This window comes from Labeo rohita, chromosome 9 (genome assembly GCF_022985175.1).
Source record: "Labeo rohita strain BAU-BD-2019 chromosome 9, IGBB_LRoh.1.0, whole genome shotgun sequence".
Classification (NCBI taxonomy): domain Eukaryota; kingdom Metazoa; phylum Chordata; class Actinopteri; order Cypriniformes; family Cyprinidae; genus Labeo; species Labeo rohita.
In genome coordinates this window covers 16444632-16467423 of record NC_066877.1, presented here as the reverse complement: position 1 = coordinate 16467423, position 22792 = coordinate 16444632, and the positions used below count along the sequence as shown (strand labels likewise).

General features: G+C 37.5%; 1 protein-coding gene across 1 annotated transcript; it reads right to left on the bottom strand.

Moving 5' to 3' along the window:
- Positions 1-1193: 1193 nt before the first annotated feature.
- On the bottom strand, positions 1194-17771 carry pgap1 (post-GPI attachment to proteins inositol deacylase 1). Its single transcript, XM_051119627.1, has 26 exons — positions 17540-17771; positions 16833-16986; positions 16412-16587; positions 14835-15006; positions 13421-13581; positions 13254-13306; positions 13064-13130; positions 12884-12989; positions 12704-12762; positions 12527-12610; positions 11508-11557; positions 11256-11307; positions 11095-11172; positions 10850-10925; positions 10540-10613; positions 10324-10375; positions 10170-10236; positions 9937-10042; positions 9821-9859; positions 9544-9728; positions 9173-9403; positions 7925-8060; positions 7640-7690; positions 7344-7552; positions 7090-7194; positions 1194-5757 (listed from the first exon to the last, which is right to left on the bottom strand). Exons 1-26 carry the CDS (start codon positions 17669-17671, stop codon positions 5616-5618), a joined length of 2817 nt encoding a protein of 938 aa, XP_050975584.1. The 5' UTR covers positions 17672-17771; the 3' UTR covers positions 1194-5615.
- Positions 17772-22792: the final 5021 nt, after the last annotated feature.

Below are 22792 nucleotides of genomic sequence, written 5' to 3'. Positions count from 1 at the left end.
ATCACAGTGACGCTGCTGTTTGGCCAAACAGGTGCAAGCCAATAATGTTAAATCAGTCCGACTGCCAACAGAAGTGCTAATATGTTAGCATACATGTGCTAATAGACAGTGCTTCATCACATATCGGTAAAAAAAGAAGCATTGACATTAATGTTCATTTACACTCTTACAGTTAGTTACTGCACACGAGTGAAATACGTTCATTACAAAAGCATCACAAACCAAGCAAAACAGCACTATAATCACACTTGTTTCAACTAGATCTCTTAGTAAACATTGTATACTTTAAAAGGTTTATTGTGAGTAATTTACAACTGCTGATTAATGTTTTCATTTTAAAATATTAACTCAGCTTTCAAATGACACAAGTAATATCAATTCCTTACAATATAGATTTTTAACTCTTTATTAGATATAACAGACGAGTCACTGCAACTATATTAAAGCACAACAGCATTTAGGTTCATGAGGCAGTGAGCTGCAGTCTATAAAAAAAGAAAAGTCAAAACAGTCACAGCTAAACTTGAAGCCCAGTCTGAAACCCCACTCAAAACCAACAGAAATACTGAATGTGTTTTTCAGACAGAATATGACTGTTGAATGTGCAGGCTTGTAGGCTTTTGTTCCCTCAAATCATATTTTTCACTAAAGGTCGATTACGGTTCGACTGAGGTTTCCAGGTTAATGTGCCTTCATGTGCTAAACCTATTAATGCATCAAATACAGATATATACATAACATACTTCAGAATTTCTAAACAATTTTAGCATAATAATTAGCTTTTTATTATCAGCTACATTTTTAAATGATTTGAACTATTAAATTTAATATATTTTTAAATCAATTCAATCACCTGTTATGACATACAATGCTGTTCATAAGTTTAGGGTCAGTAACATTTTTTTTTTAAGTCTGTCATGCTCACCAAAGCTGCATTTATATGATCTGAATGCAGCAATATTGTGAAATAATATTACAATTTAAAATAAACAACTTCTTTTGTAATGTTTTTTGTTTGTTTGTTTTTTTCTGAAGCAAAACTGAATTTTCAGCATCATATTCCATTCTTTAGTGTCACATGATCCTTCAAAAATCATTCTAATGTGTTATTTGGTGCTCAAAAAAAAAAAAAAAACATTTATTATAAATACTGACAGTCTTTTTTTCAGGATTTGAATGAAAAATGATTAATATGACGTTCAAAACAACAGTATTTATTTAAAATTTAATTTTGATCAATTTTGATGCACCCTTGCTAAACATATTTGTACAAATTTCTTAAAACAAACAAACAAACAAACAAAACCTGTATATGCAGTGTCCTCCACAAATACCCTTGGTAAATATAAGCAAAGGCGGCTGTGAAAATAAATCTGCACTGTTTATCTTTTTGATCTTTCATTCAAAAATAATTCACAAAATTCTATCCTTTCTTTGAAGTGAAACAATTAAAAGTGGGGGAAAACTCACATTATGGAATAAATGTTTTTCTACAATACATAGTGGTCACAATTATTGGCACCCCTAGAAATTCTTACGAGTAAAATATCTCTGAAGTATATTCCCATTCATATTTACATTTTAGCATACCAGTGTGACTATAGGAGCATGAAATTCTCCAGCTTTGTCTTCCTGTTCAACAGGACTATAAATATGAGGAACACAAAAGCCAAACTCCCTTTGTCTATTGTCCATCACAAGGAGTAAAACCAAACAATATAGTTCCATTGTGGAGAACAATATTATTGAGCTTTACAAAATAGAAAGTGGCTGTAGGAAAAAAGCTAAAGCATTGAAAATCCCCATTTCTACCATCAGGGCGTTCCATATTAACTAAAGATGTTACAAATATGCCTGGAAGAGGATGTGTGTCTATATTGTCCTAACGCATGCTTAGGAGGAGAGTTTGAGTGGCCAAAGACTTTCCAAAGATTGCAGCTAGAGAATCACAGAGATGAGTTAAGTCTTAGGGTCAGGAGAAAAAAAAAAAAAAAAAAAAAAAAACTGCCCCTACATCACCACATGTTGTTCAGGAGGGTTTGATGAAAAAATCCTCCTCCCTCATCCAAAAACAAACTCCAGCATATTCAGTTGTCAGACGTGACTGGAACTTCAAATGGGACTGGCTACTATAGTCGGATGAAACATAAATAAGAGCTTTTTGGCAGCAAACCCACCAGATGGGTTTGGTGCAAACAGGGATAAAAAGTACCCCATGCCCACAGTTAAATAGATTGCTGGATCTTTACTATTGTGGGCCTATTTTTCTGCCAGAGGCCCTGGACATCTTGTTCAGAGACATGGCATCATGGATTCTATCAAATATCAATAGAAAAAATCTAAACTTGACTGCCTCTGTAAAAAATCTTATAATGAACCATTTTTGGATCTTCCATCAAGACAAAATCTAAAACAAACATCAAAATCAACACAAAAATGTGTCACAAAATGATTCTGCCATGGCTGTCCCAGTTTCCTGACCTGAACCCTATAGAAAATGAGTGGGGTGAACTGAGGAGAAGACACACCAACATAAAGCTGGAAATTTGAAGGATCGGTCTCTGATCCTTGTCAGGTGTTCTCCAAACTCATCAGGCATAACAGGAGAAAACTCAAAGCTGTTATCTTGAGAAAAGGACATTGCAATAACTGGGTGCCAATATTTGTGGCCAGCGTGAACTAGAGAAAAGCATTTTTAATAATGAGATTCTCCCCAAACTTTCAACTGTTTTCCTTCAATGAAAGGTTAGAATTTCATAAATATTTTGAATGAAAGACCAAAAGGATAAACAATGCAGATTTATTTTCACAGCCACCTTCGCTCATATTTACCAAGAGTGCCAATATATCTATCTCTTACTGACCCCAAACTTTTGAATGGCAGTGTATTTATAAAACCTCATTCCTCTAGGGTCCTTACTATTAATATTTAACTGCTACAGCAGAGCTATTAACCACATAACAACAGTCTCTACTAAACAAAATAAGCAAATTCTTCAATACATGTATCACAGCAGAAGCCTCACTAGCATCAATACAAACATTGCTGTCATTGCTGCAGTGTTAAAGAGTTGTTGGATCCGTTTGGCTTCATTGTTACATGATCAGGACAGATCCGGCCCTGAATTAGCAGTTCTTGCTTCGAAACATAAAATCAGATCCTGGCCTCCAAATATTGTGGCACATCACAGTGAACACCAATGAAACCAATGAAAACAATCATATTGATAGAAAAAAGGCAGCCTTTCACACTTTCACCACAAAAACAGCTCAGATTCAGCATGAGGCAGAGCAAGATTGCAACGTAGCATTAAAAAAAAAACAACAAACACCAAAGCTCACTGCAAAATGATTTAACACACACACATTCAGGTACATTCACAGTGCAGAAGACACAATTTTGTGCCGTATGAGTGTTTTTGGTCAAGTACATCCTGTGAAAGGAGGACATCTGATTTAAATATCAGACTACTTGGATGGACTGACAAACATCCGTCCTCAATGACGTGAAGGTTAAATTGCGAATGGGTATCAGAGAAGCAAGAAAGGCACAGTTCTCTCATTTGATTCAGGATGACAAAGTATAATTTCAGCTCTCAGGCAAGCGATCCTGAATCAGACTATCAGCCGTCATGAGCAGATCAAATGATGACGGATCATATAAATGCTGCTGAGCAATGTGTGAAGAACACAGATGGACCATCAACAGCATTCATCAAACATTACAGTACAAAAAAAAAGAAAAGCTGTGCAGACAGCAACAATCTCATGGCTACTGTGACTGTGGCAGTGTTAATTCATCTAATAATTCGACTCTGGTTATAAGGTTGCGCTATAACCATAACCATGTATCTGTGATGCGTTTTTAACACCACAAATTGTGCACATTGATATAAAAATCATCATATTGCTTGTCAGTCCAGTTTTGCGATTGCAAACTCAAGATAACACTTCCAGATGGAATGTTACGCTACTCAGATGTTCCTTACAGCTCTAGCTAATGCAAAAGAGTGTTAATAAAATGTGATCTGTCTAACACGGAGGTACTTCAGCACCTACAGGCATTACATGTGCATTCAAAGCGAAATGGTTTAAGGCAGAAATGACAGATCGAAGATAGAACAGGCAAAGAAATCCAGTCACGCTCACATATAGACATGTGAATTGCAAAAAAGCTGAACAAACACCTAAAGCTGCTTTCACACCCTTAAAAGTCAACATGAAAATGCAACGTGAATTACAATGAATTACAAAGGCATTTTTTCTGCAGCTGTTCTTGTTAAACTACAAAACTGTTAAATAATGCTGTAATGTAGTGCTGGGCGATATACCGTATCAAAGGGTAAAGCGGTTTGAATTACGCACACCATAGCAATTTTTATAAAAATCAGCATACCAGTACAACATAAACAGCGTCGTGAATTGAGAGGAGATCCCTGTTAACTGCAAGCACTTCTAAATAATGGTTAGAGAATTATTAATAACACACAACTAATTATTTAACTGGGCAAATAAACCAAATGCCAATGGTTGTTTACATTAGTCAGAGACTAGTTTCATGCAATCTGATTCATGTAAAGGCACAGTCAGGGAAAAACCGTGATAAACCGCCAGAGTTCTTAAAAAAACAACAACACGTGATACATATTTTTGGTCAAACCGCCCAGCACTACTGTAATGCGATTAAAAAAAAATGTTGATACTGTGGATCAGAACCGAGGCAAATGCTTCTCAGAGTCAAATAAAAAAAGAAAAGCCCTGTATTTCACTATCCACAGTGCAAATGATCTGAACCAATACGTAAATTAAAATAATTTACATTTATTTAGGTTGGAGCAAATGTAGGTAGTGTTCTCTGCTCCATTTTTTAATTATTTATATTTAAAGATTCTTTGAAATTGCATGCACTGATGAGTCATGCATAAGATCAGGAAGTAAACAGGGTCAATTGATTTTAAAATTCTGGCTGCTACAGATAAAAGATAATTATGTTATATCCCATTTGATATAAATAAATTAAAAATAAATCACTGAAAACAAAAAACAACCATTTTAAGAAAATCTAGCCATCCCAAAATTATACAGTATGAAAAGAAGAAAAACTGTATAAAGATAAATTAATAAATAATAAAATAAATATTCTAATATCCACTGAAAACCAAAATGATATCGAAATTTTATGTATCCCTATCCATTATGATTTCATGTTGACCTTTATAATTACTAAATCAGACATACATACTCCCACACCCCCAACACACACACACCAGTACAGGCTAGTTTCTCAGACACTGATTAAATACAGTCTTGGACTTTAGCTCAGGCCGAGGCTTAATGCGTGTCTGGGAAACTAACCTCACAAACAAGAGGTATTGCTCATGAATACAGACATACCACCATTACCGAGTACAATACCCTGTACAGAAGCTACAAACAACGACGACAAGTCATATGACTCTGGATGTGCTGGTCCACTGATGTCACTAGTCAATGTGATCCCACTGAATACACACAGGGTTCTAAGGCTGTTTTGGTCTAATCTGGTCTGAATTTATACAAAGCCCAGGTCTTCTTGTAATCTCAGTGCAGACTCACGTTTAAAGTTTGCAGGAAGGTCAAAAGTAACAAGAACAGACCAAGAGAGTCAGAGCTGCAGACAGGAAATAAGTGACTCTGTAAATGTGCAGCGGACAAAAAGCCAGCATTCCCACACACAGCGGCAACAGTAGGTGAAGCGTCATATTCAGCATCAGTTTGCTGTAATACAAGTATAAATACAGACACACAACATAATTATAATTTGTTATAGCAGACTTTTAAATGGCATCACTATTGTTCAAAAGTTTGGGGTCAGTAAGATTTTATTTTTTCTTAGAAAGAAATTAACACACACAAGGCTTAAGCCTAGTGATAGACTAAAAAGTAAGTCTGAGCTGTTTTAACTGAAAGAAACTTGCACTGACTGATCTTAAAAAAAAAAAAAAAAAATGAGTGCCTTTGTTTTGTCTCAAGTTGCACACCATTGATGTTTTTTTTCTAAGCACTTTTATAAAAAATTACTAATTGAACTACGGCCTAATCCTGGCTTAGTCTAAGCCCTGTCTGTGAAACCAGGCCTAATTGTTTTATTCAGCAAATATGCATTCAATTAATCAAAATATACAGTTAAGGCATTATAAATGTTACAATTTGTTTCTATTTCCATTTTGAATTTAATCCTGAAAATCATAGTTTAAACAAAAATATTAAGCATAAAAAAAAAAAAGGCCAAAAATTATTATTTTTTTTTTAAAAAAAAGATATGTTCTTGAGTATCATATCAGCATATTAGAATGATTTCTGAAGGATCATGGGAGTAATGGCTGCAAAAAATTAAGCTTCACAATCACAGCAATAAATTAGATTTTAAAATAGAAAACATTTATTTTAAATTATAATATTACTTTCCTATATTTTTCATCAAATAAAAAAAAAAAAAAAAAAAACGTATTTTAAAATGCAATGACTTCTCACAAAAACATTTTTTAAAAAAATCGTACCCACCCCAAACTTTCAACAACAGTTTGTATATATGTAAATATAATATTCACTATATATTTGTGACAAAGTCACATTACAACTAAGCAACATCATAAATGAGAAAGTTTGAAATAATTCTGTTACTAATTACTCATCCTCATGTCGCTCCAAACCCGTAAGACTTTTTTCATCTTTGGAACACAAATGAAGATATAACGATTATGATATAAATATAATGACTCTATTCAACAATTTCTAGGTTGAACCACTGATGTCACATGGGCTATTTTATCGATGTCCTTACTACCTTTCTAGGCCTTGAACATGGTAGTTGCATTGCTGTCTATGCAGGGTCAGAAAGCACTCGGATTTCATCAAAAATATCTTAATTTGTGCTCCGAAGATGAACGATGGTCTTACAGGTTTTGGAACAACATGAAGGTGAGTAATTAATGACGGATTTCATGGCTGAACTATCTCTTTAAGCTTTCTGAAGAGTGTGTTGATGTACATGACTATTTGAAATGATGTAAAAAAACATGACTAATTTTGTAAGAAATGCATACAAACCTGCGTAGGAGTGTGTTTGTGTTACAGTTGATGAGAAGTACAGAGCTGATGAGCAGGGGTACAACATGAGGCCAGCAGGGGTCAGGATCCAGATGAACCCAATATCTGAATAAGACAAATGTGTGTGCATTTTAAAATCACTCTTAGAGCTTGTAGATTACTTTCACTTCACTCTCAGGTAGTTTCTCTTGTAGAAAGTACTTACATGAGAAACCCATTTCATTCAATTCATTCATACACTAAATGACTATTACCTGAGATTATGCTTCCAGTGGATAAGGGAAGGGATGCTGAGCATCATGGTAAGAGTAAACAGTGTGGACAGACTAAAGTGGAGCTGCAGATCATCTCTGACGTCTTGTAGCACTGATTCTGACAGTAAAGGGCTGCCGTTACATTCTTTAACCTGACAATCACTGGCAAGAAAACCATTTTCTGATTTTTGTGAAACCTTCTGGGGTGCCTGGTTTAACAGAAACACAGCATTGTGAAATTAGAGGTATTGTGAGTCAACTAGAAAGTCAAAAATTGATGTAAAATAAGACCATACCAGGTTCAACATGTGGCTTAGAGATCTCTCTGTCATCTGTAATCTAAGCACCTGGTCACAGACAAATAATCACAAGAGAAAATCACTGTGAAGAAAACTACGTTCACATTAGAAAAGAGGAATATTCCAGTAAATATTATAGGCATCAGTAGGAATCTCTTAAGTCAAGCATTCATATCAAGGTCACAAAAATATCTCTCTAGAATCACCTCCTATCATCCCAACACATCTTTTCTTTACGTGGAGAGGATATGAAATGGCTTGAAGGATGAACAGACCACTCACTCTATAGAGGTGGAGAAGAGAGGAGACCAAAAGAGCCAGTGATCCACATGTGACACCTCCCAACACACTTAAAAAGATAATCAGGAGAATCTGAGAATGAAGACGAATCGTGCCGCAATCCCGAGACACTGAAGGTCTACAAACAAACACAGTGAAATCAGTGTTGAAAACAGTTGTGCTGCTTAATATTGATGGAACCTGTGATACTTTTAGTTAAAAGAACAGTATTTATTTAAAGTAGAATAAAGTGAAATAAATCAGCATATTAGAATGATTTCTGAAGGATAAGGTGACACTGAGGACTGAAGTAAAAATTCAGCTTTGCAACACAGAAAACCATTATTTAGAAAACCATTATTTTAAACTGTAATAATATTTCTCAATATTACCGTTTTTTTTTTCATCTTAATGATCCCTAACTTTTGAACGGCAGTGCATGTCCTGTAATCACAGTATAATATTGTATGCTATACTGCATTATATATTAAAATATAATATTTAAAATTTATATTAAATTATTAATGAGCATCTAAAATTTGTAGACATTAATAGGCCATGTTTAAAAAAATGAAATCGCCACAAAACATTTTTGCATGTGCCCTGAATATGTTTTTACACTTCTTTTCAAAAGTTTATTGTCAGTAAGGTTTTTCTAAACTCTCTGGCTTTTAAAATTCCCATTTGGTCAGCAGGCTGCATTTATCTGATTAAAAAAACAGTAATATTACAGAATAGTAATAATATTAATATTATAATTTACAATCATTGTTTCCCATTTTAATGTATTTTAAAACTAAAGCTGAATTTTCAACAGCCATTACCCCAGCCTTCAGTCTCATATGATCCTTCTAAAATCATTCTAATATGCCAATTTGGTGCTCAAGAAAAAAAAAAAAAACTATTTATTATTATTATTATTATTATTATTATTATTATTATTATTACGATAAAAATTGTTATTTTACTTCAATTTGGCAGAAACTGTGATAATGTTTTTTTAGGAATTTTTTGAAGAAAAGCATTTATTTGAAATACAAACCATTTGTAGCATTATAAATGTCTTTACTGTAATTTTTTATGAATTTAATGCATCCTTGATTTACTTAAAAAAAATGCATTATTGAACTCATGATGTGTTAATTTTTGTCTGATGTTTTATTTAGATCAAATAATCTACATTTAGAATTAACATCAAAAATTATCCATTTATTTAGAACATCTACTACAAAGATGTAAAATGACTTTTACCTGTGCAGTGGAGTGAGAAAAAAGGACAGGAAGTAGACAAACACTCTGAGGACTGTGCTACCCCAGAATGCAATGGATGCACCAATCACACAGAGCAGTGGGGACACTAGACGGGGCCATTCCTGCATAGAGGTCTTTGGATCCTGCGATAGGTCCTCCACAGAGTTTAGAGGAAGAGCATCCACTGCAGGGAGACCCAGAGAGGACCAGACATCCTGAAACCAGCTCTGCCTATGGTAGAACAATAGGGAAAATAAGAAAAATGGATATATACTATAAATGTTTCATAACTGTAACTAAATGTATTTGTATTGTCAAAACGGAACACTGCCCGAAAAAAAAGAAAAAAAGATTGTGTTTTCAGGACTCACCTAAGCAGCAGCAGCAGGAGGAGGACAGGCAGTTCCAGTTTGTGAAGCTGTAAAAATTTACTCATGCCCTCATGTATTTCAACAGGATGTCCAGATCTTTTGATGGAGCTCAGCTGAGCCCTGATCATCAGAAGAAGCACAACGGCCGTGTATACAGGCAGAACCGGACCACAAAAACGCAGAATCTAAAGAAAAACAATTCCTTTTGAATTCAAAGAATACTCTGGGTTCAAAAGTTGAACAGCATGTCAAATGAAATACCACAATGTAAGCATACCTGGCCAAGCACTTTGGGAAACGAAGTCCGAATGGACACCTACACAGAAAAAACCCAACAATGTTAGCTGCCCGATTAGATCATATTTGAGAAAACAACAAATGTGGATGAAATACCTTGTATTGGCAGTTGGGGGCAGTGTGAATCTGCAGGAGGGCACTGGAGGTGTTGTCTGGGCGGCTGGTGTGAAGCATGCTGTTGATTTCAGAAACCGAAGGAATACTTGGGTGGGGAAAAAACAAAAAACAAAAAAACAAATCATAAATAACACAACCATCGTTACTCTGACACAAAAAGAGAGTTGAGGAGATCTAATGAAAGTTGGCCGGTTAATGACAAGACTTTCTACCTTGCCATTACAAAGGAGTCTTCATGAAACCAAGGTACCTTCACTCTGTACACACTAGGCAGTCTTTCTGGATAACACAACATGTATAGTATTACACGTGAGCTTTTTTTATTTCACCATACTTCATTTCTGGCAGATAAAGTTGAATAGTTACCTTTAGTGGTTTTGCAGTGACTCGTGATAGTTATTCTGAAAGCTTGATAAACCTGAAGGAAAACAAACAGCTTATTTTAATTAAAAGTTAGAGTGTAACAGATTACATAGAGCATAGAATGTCAACTTCAGAATCTATTCTAAAGATAATTATGGTCTAGATAGTTTAAAGGGAAGGAGTAGGAGCAGAACAAGAGGAAATGCTGTGAGCAATCACCTGATGAAAGTCTTGTAGCTGTAATGTATGAAGCAGCCCAGAGGAGTTAATGCTGATGTCACTGGCAGTCAGACCTACACACAATCACATTCAGGTTAAAAAGCCACATACAAAAAAAAACACACCATTTTATAAAAATGACAGAGTAAAAATGTTATAAGATTCATTGCATTTATCCAAGTCTATTGTGTAAAAAACAAACAAAAAAAGCTCATACAGCTGTATTTAAAACAAAACGGGCAACTAAAATTAGGTAAATGGCAAAACACAAGTAAAATGGAAACACAATTATGCAGTTTAGTGGGCTCACCAAAGGACAACACATGAGGCACCTGCACTGAGACAGTCAAGCTCTCCTCTCTCTGCAGCTCACACTCCACTACAAACTACAATCAGACAATCACATACTTTGAAAGCATCTTAAACCATAAGCACTTATGGAATCAATCATTTAATGCATGTTTTAAGAAGGGAAATGTCTGCTAATGTGGTCTGTCATGTAATGCAAGTTTTCATTATAAACATGAGCATGTGGACTGTAAGTTGACCTCTAACCTGTGCTCCACTGGGGTTCGAGGCATCAATAATGAGATGAGACATAGACAAAAGTTCACTGATTTTCACTGTAACAGCCTATAAAGAAACAAAAATGTATTCGTCAGATTTTATTTTAAATGCAGCTATTTAAGGTATTCTACCGAATAAACTAGAATAACCTTATAGGCTGGAAGAAGCTCAGTCTGAGCTGAGAGATCTACTGCCTGAACACTGGGTAATGGGGAACAAATAGATAAGAAAGCAATTTACAATTTGCATGATCAACAATAGTCCAGTGTGACGGCATGGATCAACATGTAAGACTTAGGAAAATGTGCTAACTTTAAAAGTACAGATTCTGAACAGGCCTGGTAATTATTTTTTAAATGTTGCTCTTTTTAAGAGGAATTTATGTGGTTTATTTTACTCACCACATTGAGCCACTCATCTGCGTGCAGCCATACAGCCAGCTGGTCATTTCCTGTTGAACATGTACAGATGCACAGGTTTTCAAAACGGCTGAGAACATTCACAATGAGCAAAAGTCATGATTACGAACAAAGAAAATTGGAACTTGGACAACAGCCTGCATGATAGGAAAAAATGCACAATATATAACGTTGATGTCAAACGTTTACATACGCCTTGCAGAATCTGCAAAATGTTAACTTTTTTACCACAATAAGAGGGGTCATACAAACTGCATGTTATTTTTTTTATGTAGTACTGACATGAATAAAATATTTCACATAAAACATGTTTACATAGTCCACAAAAGAAAATAATAGTTGAATTTATAAAAATGACCCTGTTCGGAAGTTTACATATACTTGATTCTTAATAATGTGTTGTTAATTGAATGATTTTTTGTTGTTGTAGTTTTTTTTTTTTTGTTTGTTTAGTCTGATAGTTGTTAAGGTGCCCCTTTTCTCTTGATGTTTCAGAAGGAAACACAATCCATTAGGAGCCGGGGTGTAAACTTTTAAACAGAATGAAGAGGTGTACATTTTCCTTATTTTACCTAAATGTCTTTTTTTCCCCATTTAGTACTGCCCTTTAGAAGCTACAGAATATACTTCCATGTTTCCCAGAAGACAAAATAAGTTAAATGTACCAAAATAAGTTTTCTAAATAAAAAAAAATAGCATGCATTTTGTATGATCTCTCTTATTTTGGTAAAATAACATTTTGCAGATTCTGCAAGGTGTATGTAAACTTTTGACTTCAACTGCACTTTGCTTATAATATACTAATTTTTTTTACATGCGTGAACAGAAAATGTACATTTCACTTTATAGTATTTGACCATAGTTTTAAAACATACGTAAAACTTAAAATGAATGCTGTTAAACAGACCTAATTTCACCAAATGTTTTGTGACATTCAAATTGAAATGTAACATTCAAAGGAAAAAAACGTTTCGGAGTGTGATGCTGTTGGTCTCTCTCACCATATTATTACTGCGGCAATGGAAATGACTGTAGGCCTTCCTTCGACTGGAGAGAGCAAACAGGAAGTATTTGACCTGAGCTTCCTGCCAAAAGTTGGACGATGCTTTACGTTAGTGCAATGTTCAGAGAGATACTTCTGGCATGATTTTGCCTGAGATGATGAAACATATTGTCACCTTGGGGGCACTGTAGAACAGACGGAGTGTGTTGACCTCCTTCCACGCCTCAGGAGGAGCTGGAAGGATGGATGAATAGATTCAGATAAAAATAGCAGCAAAAGAAGAGTCAGATATTGTCTTCCAGCTGTGATGAAAACTGATAAGCCTATAAATATACATGTGCACACAAACACAGACCTGAGAAAGTGACAGGGGCATCCTGTGCCTCTTCAGCCTGCAGTACTGGGTTTCTAAAGAAGTGATAGTTGAGCACCGACATTCGCCTCTCAGGACTCTCTGTGAACTACAGAGAAACATGAGTCAGTGCAAACACCTTTAACACACATTAGAACATGACTGTATTAGAACATGACTCACCTGCCCTGTTTCAGGTTCAATAAGGTCAAAGAACGCCCGGACTGTGGCCAGAACCAGCTCCTTGCACCTTCAAGTATAAAGCATTTCACATTACGCAGGATGAAATTTATTAGCCAAATTAACCATAATTAACCATCAGTTTATTTTTCTCTCCATTTTGATGAAACAACGATAGGATAGCAAAACGTACCAAACGATGGAAATATGATCTGGGGAAAGCCAGGCTTGAGGAACTGCAGTCGCCTAAAAACAATTCACAAAACACTGATGTGTCAAGGTAAGGACAATGAAAACAAATCAGGTTCTGCATAAAAAAAATTCTCTTTCAACTAAAACTTTAATGGCTAGTAGACCTACCACTACGGACATCTTATTGAGGTCATCGATGGGACAGGATAGTGCTGTCAAACCAGAGCGCACCTGGAAGTCAAGGTAACCACCACCCACAGAGAGAACGGTTACATTTCGAAGGTCTTCAGCCCTTGTGGCCCAGCGATGCCTGACTGTAGAGTAAAACTCTACCACAGACACACAAATCAGATGTTAGTGTACAATTACAGAAGTTTATAGCTTCTAAAATTTTAGTTTAAAAAAAAAAAAAAAAGTAAGGGAGCAGTATTTCTTTAAAGGAGAAGTTTACTTCCAGAACAAAAATTTACAGATAATTTATTCACCTTTTGTCATCCAAGATGTTCATGTCTTTCTTTCCTCAGTCAATAAGAAATTATGTTTCTTGAGGAAAACACTTCAGGAATCATCTCTATATAGTAAACTTCTATGGTGCCCCCAAGTTTGAACTATCAAAATGCAGTTTTAATGCAGCTTCAAATGGCTACAAACGACCCCAGCCAAGGAAGAAGGGTCATAACTAGTAAAAATCGTCCTACTTCGCTGTTTTACCTTTTTTTGAGAAGGAAGGCAAGACGAGCCTTTGGGATCGTTTGAAGCCGCATTTAAACTGCATTTTGGAAGTTCAAAACCGGGGCACCATATCAGTCCATTATATGGAGAAAAATGCTCAAATGTTTTCCTCAAAAAACAATTTCTTTACGACTGAAGAAAGAAAGACATGAACATCCTGGATGACAAGGGGGTGAATACATTATATGTGAATCTTTGTTTTGGAAGTGGACTTCTCCTTTGAGCTGCATTTTAGAAGTTCAAACTCATGGGCACCATAGAAGTCCACTATATGGAGAACATTCCTAAACATTTTTTCCTTCAAAAAACAATTTCTTTATGACTGAAGAAACAAATGAATGAACATCTTGGATGAAAACGGGATGAGTAAATTATCTGTAAATTTTTGTTCTGAAAGTGACCTTCTCCTTTAATGTTCTTGAAAGAAGTCTTATATGCTCACCATAGCTACATGCATGAATATGAGCAAAAATAGTAATACTGTGAAATTACTACAATTCACAATAAAAGTTTTCCAGTTCAATGTTGAATTTTCAGCAGCCACTACTCCAGTCATCAGTGATCCTTCATAAATCATTGTAATATGCTGATTTCTTATTAGCAGTGTTGAAAATGGATCGAATTATGGATTCTTTGAGGAAATTAAAGTTCAGCCATTTTTTTAATGGATTTTTTTTTATAATTGTCTTTATATTTGATCAATTTAATGTGTCTTTGCTGAATAAAAATACTAATTTCTTTCTAAATAAACTAAAAAAAAAAAATCGTTTGAACTGTAGTGTAGCTTCAAAGCTCTGTACATATAATCTGTACAAATTTATGGATGTCTGTCTGTAGATTTTTTTCCTACCCAATATATAAGGGTCCAGAGACAGGACAGGTGCTTGGTGGGGTGAAGCCTGGGTGATGATGAGGCTGACCAGGCGTGGGTTGAAACGTGCCAGGGTGAACAATGCTCTTGCCACCACTCCACCCATAGAGTGACCCACCAGAACCACACCTGTGGGAGGATCTGGACGATCCTGCAGCCATGGGAAGATAGTAAAAAGATCATTGGTTTCGATCAACCACTAAGTCACTAAGAACTGTAATTAAAATCTAAACAGATTTTGAAACAATAGGTTTCATACACTTGCTGACTTGTGAAAGGTTACATAAAAAAAACTGGCATCACACATCAACATAAATGACTGACAAATCAAACACAACCAGGCTTTCACATTCTTTAAACACAACACATGCAGAAACATGTCTCTTGTTGCTAGAACACGCATGACAAATAAGAATAATATGCATTCTAATATCAGCTCAAAGTATAAAACTTTGATATCCTCAGGGCTTTAGTTTAAACCTGAATGTCTGTACATCATAAACTGATTTTACATGTACGCATTTAGCTTTGGATACAAGAGTCTGCAACTCATATTTCATTCAAGGTAAATATTTTATGTGTTCTTAGCCCATGACCTTGCCGTTGCTAGTGCAATTGTCTGTGTTGCAATGAGCTCTCACAATACCACTTTCTCCATTTTCAATGCGTAATCAGAAAGTCTCATTAGTCATGGAGTAAGTCAAAAACCAGCTGAAAGGGAAAGTAAACAAAACCAAGTTTTTCATATCATATATGCATGCAAGCATAAAAGCCGGGACACACCAAGCCGACAGTCGGCTGTCGCCGGGCCGTCAGGCAGCGTCTGTCGGGGTAGTCTGTTTGGTGTTTTCATAACAACATGAGTCAAATAAAATGAAGAAACTTACCAACATAACATATTCAAAATGGTAAGAAAGCGCTGCTTCGTTTACATTTTGGATATCTGCTTTTATCTCATTTATCTTTGTTTTGGTTTCTCCTTTTAAATGACAAATATACTATTAAAAGCTGCTGATATAGACAGGTAAATGTTCCCACGCAGGCGCAGAATGAACATGTTAGTTTGCAGTCGGCTGTAGTCTGTGTGGTGTGTTCAAGCAAAGTTTTTTTTCCAGATGCTGCTGACACGAGGTGACAACACCGTCGGCTTTCATCGCCATTAGTTCTTTAAAATCGGCTCGGTGTGTCCCGGCCTTAAGATGTCCTGACTGAAATATTGAAGAGTGCTCTGTGATATCCGTCAACTCTGACTGCCCAAAATCTGCAGACTGGCTCTGACTGGCATCTGCAACTAGCATTGATTCCTCCAGACTGAAAATCTGTGCAATAGTTTTCTAGTGTATTTCAACCTTGAATGAACATAAGCATATATAGTTTGTGTGCTATCGATTTAAAACTAATACTTGATGTCTATAAATTCAGTCATTACTGTTATTTCTCATGAACCAAGTGTGCATACTATGAACAAGTCTAAGATAACTGTAATTTGTGATCTGTAATTCTAACAAAGGGCCAAAAGGGATAGAAAGACAAAAAAGATGCCCTTGACCTCTGACCTTGTAAAGGCGCAAGATGGCTTTGATGCTTTCGTGTAGAAATTGAGTCTGTCTGCGCAAACTGCCCCCATACAGGGCCACCAACTCCTCGTTGAAGTCAATGGTGAACACATTCATATGGATTCGCCTCTCCAGGTTCTCAGCCTTCCTCAACGCCACTGAACCCAGAGAACGAGCTGCAAGAGAGTATAACAACACCTTTGTGTGAGCTCCCACCTCTGTCCTTCTCTATTTGTGGTGAACAATCAGAACGTTTCATTAATAAGTACGAGGATCAAGACTGATTGAGCACACAAACCACTCAACAGTCAAAACCCACCTTGAAGGGAAAGTAAACAAAAACAAGCTATTCAAAACACATTTGTATGTATGCATAAGATGTGCTGACTGAAATACTGAAGAAAAACAAAATCCATCTCACCTTGCTTGTAGCTGCCCGCATTCCCAGGCAAGAAGAGCACAGGAGCCCCGGTGAGCTTGAGTCCCCTGGTCTCCTGAGCGTATGCACCCTCTCCATACAGATAGAGCCCGTATGATGGGTACTGGCGGGCGACACGTCTCGGAAGCTGAACGCGCTGCAAACGTGCAGGTACACAAACACACAGTACAGGCGTGAATATTCATGCGCGGAGGACGATGTAGGACCACAAGCAAATCAACTTGTGAAACAGCATTCCTGAAGCAAACGGAACTTAAAATTCCTGATTAGGTTGCAGTGCAGGTTTGAATGTATAGCAGGTAAGTTAGAGCTTCATTTTGAGACATACTCATATACGTTTGTTATATTTTATATAGAAATAAATAATGCATACTTTTAAGGTGAATACTGTCTAATATCACAGACCAATAGTACCAATACAAATATTTAACCCCTATGTGACCCCTATGTGAGGGATGCCATAGAGATAAAGAGCTTTTGCCCATCGAAATTTTGTAGAATGACTGATATTGCTGATAGCTGCTGCCAAAACAACAGGTAGAATGACAGGTTTGAGGAACTGAGGCATGGCCTGCAGTGAACTGTGAGCTAGTCATGTTGCTCTAATTACAAGAAATGCATTTTGCTAATTGCAAACCAAACGTGTGAAGAAAGCAACAGTGACAGACTGTGTTTGCAATGATACTTACGCGGTATTCTGGGTACTCGAACATGTATGTCATGCTGCATCGGTTCTCCCCGAAACCAAACAATAATTCCCGCAAACCCACGAGCAAAAGCCCAAGAGCAAAGCCGTAAAACGCGTATGCAGCGAGTCTCATGTCTCTACAAGATCAGCTTTGTTTTGTTCACAAATTCATTGTAATCGTGTCTCCACTTTCCTCGTTGTAAACCCACACTGCCTGTTTAAACCTATTGGAAACCTCCTACGGACTGTCACGCAGCTCCGGGATAACGTCACGACGCAGACAAGAGAGTAGCCAATGGAGAGGGAGAATAGGTTTTGGGTTTGGCCAATCAAAATTGACAGTGGGAGGGATGGCAAGAGCCGCGTCTCAATTCGCCTACTTATACTATGCCCTAAAAGTATGTACTCTTCTTGTGAAGAATAAGTACATACTTTTGAGTTTGTAGCGGAATAGTAGGCAAACTACTATGTCATAATTGCGTCTTTAAGGTACGCTCTGTTGCTTAGTTTCTTATTCTGTCACTGTTTAAACTGCCCTGTCAATCATCCTGTCTCAGGTAACATTATCCTCCACAATTCGACAGTTAATTTTTTTATCGAATCTTTAACTGCGTCCCAAATGATGCACTTTACACTATGCACTTATACACTATGCGTTCAACCATGTAGTGTATGAATGATGTAATGTTATTTTGTATATTGCAAACCATTATAGAATAGTGCATATGTAGGCCATTTGGGACACACCTTTTGGCATACTTTTTTCAACTTACTATGATTTGAGACATACTAATTCTATTTTCGAATACTATTTAGGATGGATAGTATGCGAATTGGGACGCAGCCAACATCTCTGGTTACTGTCATAACCTCGGTTCCCTGAGAATGAAGCATTGCTGTGGGAACTCTTATCCTCACCTTATAGAATAACGCCATGCAGTTCAATAAACTGGCCAATTGTTGCCGACTATGCAAATCTCATGCAAATCACGTTGATTGATCTAATAAGGCAATACATCGATCTGTCACAACACATTAAAGAGCCACAAAATGGCATTTATTGTTTGAATTTCTTAAAAAATGACAACACTTTAAAGCTGAGACCTTGTTTCATACCAGAAGTAACCATGCATGTAGTGTGAGAGCGGCATTGTTTGTCCGACATAGCAAAAGTAACTAAGGAGGGTGGCGTTTTGCAAAGGGTCAGTTGTCTCAGAATCTACACTGAACACTGCATTACTGATCGAGCTACTCTCAGAGAACCGAAGTTATAACAGTAACCGGAGACATTGCCTATCGAGCATTCACTCTACGTTGCGAAGCATCGCTGTGGGGATGGTGTACAATCCCGTCATGACAGCAGCAAACCAGCCCAAACTAAGGCTAAGACCACACCAAACATGGGGAGAACAACACACAATTCAACCAACAGAAATGCCAAAGGAAAGCTCATCGCTGATAGGCGGAGCTAGACCAATGAACATCTTAACTCAGGTATACCAAATTTGCATATCTGGCCAAATAAAAAATCAGAATGTCGAAGATGGAAGAGCGGTTGATATAATCCTTAAAGTCCTGACAGGACAAATGCAGCCAAGTCTCAGCAGGAAAGTGACACTGCAATCCCCAGGCCCAAAACGTACACAAACGTCATCCACCTAGAGGGCATGCAAATCCCTTATACGCTCAGCCAAGGCAACGGAATGAATCAGAGCAGTTATAAGGGAGAGCTCCCTCATAGCAGTGGATTCCAAAGGCTCGCATGGTAGAGAGAGAGCTTTTAGAACAGCTCTAGGTCCCACAACAGCAGGTGGGCATCTAGCCTGTGCTGCAGAAAACGTGGGACATCAGACGTGGGACAGCTCTGTCACAGCACCAATTCACAAACACTCTCAATTTAAGAGCATTCAGACACCTAGTAGAAGGTGCATGAAACTCAGTGAGTGTGTCAAGCGCACGGGCAGGCAGGGCGTTTAGTTCCTCTGGCACCCATCAAGTAGCCACAGTGTGTGCTGTCCCCAGTCCCAGGGAAATCCTCCGGCTGAACATTTCTGTGTCGCGCCACGGTCTCAGAGATCTGATGCAGCTGTGTGTGACCATGATGTACATACAAAGAGTGGTCCATGCTCTCCAGTTTCCAGCCAGAGCTGTAGCGGCTGCTAGAGCCAGGTGGCAACTGATGATGCCAATGCCATATTTTCCAGAAGCCTCTGAAATTCCCTCAAAGGAACAGACCAGTCTGGTCTGCAGTGGCGCAGAACTTATGAAATAGTCATTTTGTGCTCAAGAGAGGTGACTTGCATATGACTGATAAGCACATCTCACAAATGGGGGAAAAACCAACCGGATAGTTTAGAATGCACACATTGCTCATTCTAAGAGTGGAAATCATTGTATCTACTCACTGAGAACATATGCGGGGCTAAGGCCAGCCCGAATGGAAGCACAGAGTACCCGCATGCCGTGCCCTCGAAAACAACTCTCGAAGAGAGACCGTGGCACGTTGCTATCCGAATATGAAAGTATACATCTTTCAGATCAATAGATGCAAAACAGTCTTGGAGATGGATTTGTGCTAGGGTCTGCTTCAGAGTCATCATCCTGAACATGCGCCTATGAAGTGCTCTGTTGATGGGTCTCAAGTCCAGGAGACCCCCATCCCTCCTGGGCATCACAAAATGCTCGCTCGGACTTTCTCTATCACTCCTTTTCCGAGCAGACTGTGAACCTCTCAACACATGGGCATTTTGAGCCAATGTCAATAACAGCACCACGCCACTGAAAGGGGGTGATCTGGGGAGAATACCTATACTCATGTCCAGCAGCCAGGGGTGTCGCTACGGTTTCTGGGCCCACTGAAAAGCATATTAACTCTGGCCCCCTCGTTCTGGGGGAGTGGGGGACATGGTTGGTGTTCTCTCGGTAGAAATTGCGATCCGGAGGGAAGGGGGTGGTATTTAGGATGCGTTTAGGTCTGACATAGCTGCCAAATCTCTCCAGGTTGCTATCACTGGCGGCGATGTTCGTAGACTGGCGCCCTGCCATGGTGAGGCTAAATGCCCTGGCAGGGAAATGGCTGGGAACAGTAGGAGTCTGTAACAGTGGCTCTGCGCTGCTCTGAGGCAGGGCAAGTAACACCGTATTAATAGATGCCGTATTAATGGCATCTGCATCCAGGTCACTGCTGTCCAGTGACTGCTGGCTTGAAAAGCTGTAGCACTGCGTACGGGTGTCATGGCTTGTTGGCGGTGGTGACCCCATAAGGCCACGAGTTAAGTTCCTCCGAAACATGCGGCAGCAAGTAGCTTTAGAGCACGCAGTTGGATTTAGAGTCACAGCTTCAGCATGGGCCAGGCCCAGGCAGTGAAGGGTCGATGGGCCCATGCACAGTGGACAGAACTAGAGTTGCAAAATGTTTTGATCTTGCTGCCATGTGATCACGCTGTTCATTGTGATGTCAGTCTGTTTGAATGGGTACTCTAGTTGCTCAGATTCTTTATTGCATTCCTTAAATAGGCAGTCTTCACTGAAACTCATTCAACCTTCTACAAGGAAAGAAAGATTGCGGAAATACTATAAACCTAACAACTAGCATCTGGTTATGGTCGCTTTTAAGTTCTTTCTCACATTATCTAATTGCAGTTATAGTATAACTATCTATTATCTAATTAACTTTAATGCAAACATTAACTATCATGCACTTCATAAAATATCACTACTGGCCAGATTTCTGAGAGGTCAAGTAATGCGTTAAAATATCAAAAAAATTATGTAATTTCTTTAACATTCTGGTGAATGTGCTTGAGAAACACTAAAATGAACGGGCTTCAATGCTGTTGGTTGTTTTGGAACTATTGGCTGCTCCATGACACGCTTTACTTCTACATTCCTTAGTTCCTAGCAGCCTATGGGAGTGTTGCAACTCGGTTTCTCAGTGGCTCTAGGTGTGCCTACCTGGATGTTACATTGCCAGCACGAGACCACAGTTCAAGTTATTGTTTAGCTGAGGTGAGTGCAGTTGATCATGTAAGGTAACAGCCTAGTAAAGGTTTATTGTTTCATTTTTGTGTTTATGATGCCTCAAACATGTGCATGTGCAAGTCAGTAAAAAAAAAAAACTTCTAAAATAAATGTACTAATGATGCATGATAATGCAGGAAGATTATCCCACAGGATCACTATCCTGTGGGATGATTTTAAAATTGGAAGAGAAAATGAGATGGGAGTTTTTCAACATACTGTACCTGTGTTGAACCAGATTACACGGAGTACACATGTGCATTACAGAGCTAGACAAAACCAGCATTTGAGGTTAAAAAGTTTAAAATTTATAAATAAAATGTATTTTTTTTTTTTTTTTAGAAAATGACAGATCGTTTCGCTAGATAAGATCCTTATTCCGCAGCTGGGATCATTTAAAGCCTTTTGAAGATGCACTGAAACTGCAATTTTGGACGTTCAAATTTGGGGGCACCATAGAAGTCCACTTTATAGAGATAATTCTTTAAATGTTTTCCTCAAAAAACCTAATTTCTTTACAACTGCAGAAAGAAAGTGACAATGGGGTGAATACATTATCTGTAAATTTTTGTTCTGGAAGTGAACTTCTCCCTTAAATAAACATACAAATCAATCAATATTAAATCATAACACAGTCTTCTTGGTCACGTTAGCAATTGTGGTTCCTCGTATGCTTTAACTTTTTAACAAATGCTATTGGCTGCTGGCCAAATCCTGCATTGATTGGCTGCTTGTCTTTGACTGGCTGTTGATTGGCCCTCTCCTGATGAGAACAAAGACAGAGAGTCTCTTTATGTGTGATCTTTTGTGGATTTAGTTGGTTTGCCATAAATCATTTGCATTTAGAAAATTACAGAATACAGTACAGTATTAGAAACAAAAAAAACAACAAAACAAACAAACAAAAAAAAATTATATATACATATATGTATATATATATATATATATATATATATATATTTATATTCTGTTCTGTATATGACAAAAGATTCCATTGGAATTCCTGACCATTTATACATTCTAGAATAATTTAAAATGTATAATATTATTATACTTGAATTATGGTATTTTATTACATCATGTTGTTTTTTTTGCACTTAAAATATTTTACATAACATGGAAGCTTGGAAAAAACAGTGAAAGAATTGACTGGTCAGTTAATCATTCTTTATGAGTCTTTCAAGGTATCCAGGCAGTGGTCTTTGTGGCTTTAATACTAAAGAATTGCTTCCCT